Source organism: Gymnoscopelus braueri (assembly GCF_963280865.1).
Source record: "Gymnoscopelus braueri genome assembly, chromosome: 14".
Lineage (NCBI taxonomy): Eukaryota > Metazoa > Chordata > Actinopteri > Myctophiformes > Myctophidae > Gymnoscopelus > Gymnoscopelus braueri.
In genome coordinates this window covers 52,536,436-52,540,364 of record NC_137619.1, presented here as the reverse complement: position 1 = coordinate 52,540,364, position 3,929 = coordinate 52,536,436, and the positions used below count along the sequence as shown (strand labels likewise).

At 46.6% G+C, this 3,929-nt stretch overlaps 1 protein-coding gene across 1 annotated transcript; it reads right to left on the bottom strand.

Annotated features, from left to right (window-relative positions):
* Nucleotides 1–1,855: 1,855 nt before the first annotated feature.
* Nucleotides 1,856–3,190, bottom strand: LOC308100700 (tubulin beta chain-like; the record flags this gene model as incomplete). Its single annotated transcript, XM_080449768.1, has 1 exon — nucleotides 1,856–3,190. The coding sequence occupies one exon, from the start codon at nucleotides 3,188–3,190 to the stop codon at nucleotides 1,856–1,858; it is 1,335 nt and encodes a 444-aa protein (XP_080305894.1).
* Nucleotides 3,191–3,929: the final 739 nt, after the last annotated feature.

Sequence of the window (3,929 nt, the reverse complement as noted above, 5' to 3'; positions counted from 1 at the left end):
CAACAGAAACAGGAGATAGGCTCCTGCCCTATGAGCCTCATGGCTTGGCAAGGCTTACTATATAACTGGATGGGTAATCTAAGAGAGACTAAGACTAAGCCAAAGTACAACTCTAAAAAAGTAGCAGACTACTAGAGTCTTTTTTCTGATCCAGTTGTTGTACAATGACCTACCAAGCCAGGCAAATGTCCATGTCTGGGGCAAGTTCAAAACGCCATCTTGTGCTCTGCACTCTGGAAAAGGATCCCTTTATCAAATCCTCAGTAGCTGCCATGAACAAATGCTGAAAGCAGTTACGGAGATAGAATGGCCTAAGTCATAACCACCAGCAAACAACACCGCCCAAAAGTCATCACTTTTGTCAAGGCTGGAGAGAAACGCACCCCACAGCGAGAATCACCCACTGGCCTCCTCGCCTCATCAGCAGACTGGCTGCTGAAAGTTGATCTCGGAGAGCAGATGCGCTTTCCTTAGCGCATCGGCCTCAACAACACTGCATCCCGACATGGTCATCTTCTCCAACTCCACCAAACAGGTAATCGTGGTGGAATTCACTGTACCCCAGGATGAGCGCATTGATGAAGCTCAAGTGCAGAAACCTGACAAGCACCAGGAGTTGACAGACGAGTGCAGGAGGCAGGGCTGAATCAACCCATGTGAGCCTATTGGGTGGGATGTCGGGCTTTGCAGGTCGGTCACTCTGCCAAGTCTTCACCAAGCCAGGGAAATGGGCCAGGCTGTAAGAGGGCTGTCAAATGAAATCAACCATTGGTGACGCAGAGAACCGGTAGGTACCTGAAGAGGGAGGCCCAGTTGTGCCTTTGTGCTGCTCCCTTTTGCAACTTACAGTATGTCTAACCTCATGTACAAACCTGATGCTTATTGTGTTGTGATTTTATTTCTGATTATTTTAATGAGTGTGATTAGTTTTCTTTTGAGCCATCTGAAAGCCTTGTCAGATTTGGCATCAAAGTTTGGTTTGGTAATCTCTCAGTGCAACTGAGGTCCACATTGGCCCCCAACTGATGCAGACTGCTAGGGGGGATTATGGGATTAAAACAGCTCCCCTCTCTGTGCATGAGCAGGCTACGCTAAGAAAGGCTAACAAACAAAAAGAACAGTTAAAGATGTAACACATGTTATATATGATTAATATGAACTATTGCCCTCTGGTAGGAGGCAATTATCTGGTAGGATTTTGGGTCCATGGTCTCTCTGATGTTCATCGCCTCATCCTGCAGCTCCTCTGGCTTTGCCAGAGAGGAGGACTTTGTTTTCACCTCAATATTTTCATCATCAGTAAAGTAAGTGATAAGATATTCCATAGGTTCATCGGGTTGTACTTGGGCCACTTCGTTAAGTTCTTCAACGAGACATGTCCCCAGATGATTCTGTAGCCGTCTTTCATCTTTCTGTCTTCATCTCTCTCTCTCTGAAGGTCACTTATCTCTCAAGGTATTGTTTTCTGTTTTATATGATTAGTATTATTATTTATTTATTTATTATTACTATATTATATTATATTATATATTATTATATTAGTATTAGTATTATTTTATATTTTCTTATTATTTTATTTGGAAGATTTGAATATTTCAACATTAACTCAACTTCAACTTTTGTTGAGTACTATTGTCACATCACAAGTTTACGGGTTTACACCTGTTAAATTTGTTTATGTACAAGCTCCCATCATTTATGTATATTCATTTATGGTGGATGAGTTAACCTAAAACAAGGCGCAGCTTTTTGGAATTACTGCATCAAATGCACCGATCAACTGAAACATTATAAGAATGAACATCGCAAGACATTTGCTTTGTTGAATTGCTTCGCAGGATACAGGATTTGGCTTTCAGTCAGCATCCTCGTCGTCATCCTCGTCCTCTCCATCGTCCTCAGCAGAAGCATCTTGGTATTGTTGGAACTCAGACACCAGGTCGTTCATGTTGCTCTCTGCCTCTGTGAACTCCATCTCATCCATGCCCTCGCCGGTGTACCAGTGAAGATAAGCCTTGCGGCGGAACATGGACGTGAACTGCTCTGAGATGCGTTTAAAGACCTCCTGGATGGCTGTGCTGTTGCCAATGAAGGTGGAGGACATCTTGAGGCCACGGGGCGGGATGTCACAGACGGCCGTCTTGGCATTGTTGGGGATCCACTCCACAAAGTAGCTGCTGTTCTTGTTCTGCACTTTGGTCATCTCTGACTCCACCTCCTTCATGGACATGCGTCCACGGAACATGGTAGCGACGGTCAGATAACGCCCGTGACGCGGATCGCAGGCGGCCATCATGTTCTTGGCATCAAACATCTGCTGGATCAGCTGTGGCACAACGACTTGTACGTATTGCTGGCTGCCTCGGCTGGTGAGCGGAGCAAATCCAAGTAGGAAGAAATGTAGCCTGGGGAAAGGAATCATGTTTACAGCCAGCTTCCTTAGATCGGCGTTGAGCTGACCGGGGAAGCGTAGGCAGGTGGTGACTCCACTCATGGTGGCAGAGACCAGGTGGTTGAGGTCTCCATAGGTGGGTGTCGTGAGTTTCAGGGTGCGGAAGCAGATGTCGTACAGGGCTTCGTTGTCAATGCAGAATGTCTCATCTGTGTTCTCTACCAGCTGGTGGACAGACAGTGTTGCGTTGTAAGGCTCAATCACCACATCTGACACCTTAGGAGAAGGCACAATGCTGAAAGTGTTCATGATCCTGTCTGGGTATTCCTCTCGGATCTTGCTAATTACCAGAGTTCCCATGCCTGACCCGGTTCCACCTCCTAGAGAGTGGGTGAGCTGGAAACCCTGGAGGCAGTCACAGTTCTCTGACTCCTTCCTCAACACATCCAGGACAGAATCCACCAGCTCTGCTCCCTCAGTGTAGTGGCCCTTAGCCCAGTTGTTACCAGCACCTGTCTGACCAAAGACAAAGTTATCAGGTCTGAAGATTTGACCAAAAGGACTAGACCTCACAGAGTCCATGGTGCCTGGTTCCAAGTCCACCAGTACTGACCGAGGAACATACTTGCCACTTGTTGCATGTCTGTAATAAACGCAGATTCTTTCCAGCTGTAGATCGCTGTCCCCGTTGTATGTCCCAGTTGGGTCGACCCCATGTTCGTCACTTATGACCTCCCAAAACTTTGCCCCAATTTGATTGCCGCACTGGCCAGCTTGCATACTTACAATTTCCCTCATTTTCTCGAAGTCCAAAACCGTCTGATCAGATATTACCAGAAACTCTTTTGAGTCTCTCGATCTTTGTCTCTCGCTCCGTATCCAAAATCGTCTAGCACAAGGTTTGTAGGCGATTCCACGCTACTGCACATTATATAGCTGACCAAGCTCTGGTCTGACGTAACACACAGAACAAACATAAGTCCTGTGTAATGTTGTCTAAATAAGGAAAGGACAGATTTGTCACTCGGACCGGCAAATCTGTCACACACTGGAGAGACAAATCTGCTGCTGAGCCAATCAAACAAAGCTATATGGGAAAATGAATGGGAACATTCATTTTCCACCTTCTGGAAACCTGGGACTACAGCACAGATAATGTCAACTGGGGTGTCGAGGAGTTTTATAATGTGGCATATAACTGACAAGAGCGGCTCAGAGGCCTTGTGGTTACAGTGTCCACCCTGGGATTCCCCGGCTGGGTCATACCAAAGACTATAAAAATGGGAACCAATGCCTCTATGCTTTGCACTCAGCATCAAGGGTTGGATCGGAGGTAAGTCCCACTAACATACTAGTATCATGTCCAGGGGGTGTACTTGTACGTCAAGCCGTCTCACACCACAGAAACAGGAGATACTGTAGGCTCTGGAAAAGGATTCCTCAATCACATCCTCAGTAGCTGCCCAAGGGTCCTTGCAGATGGCCGCTACCGCCGGCAGCATGAACAAGTGCTGAAAGCAGTTACGGAGACCAGCAA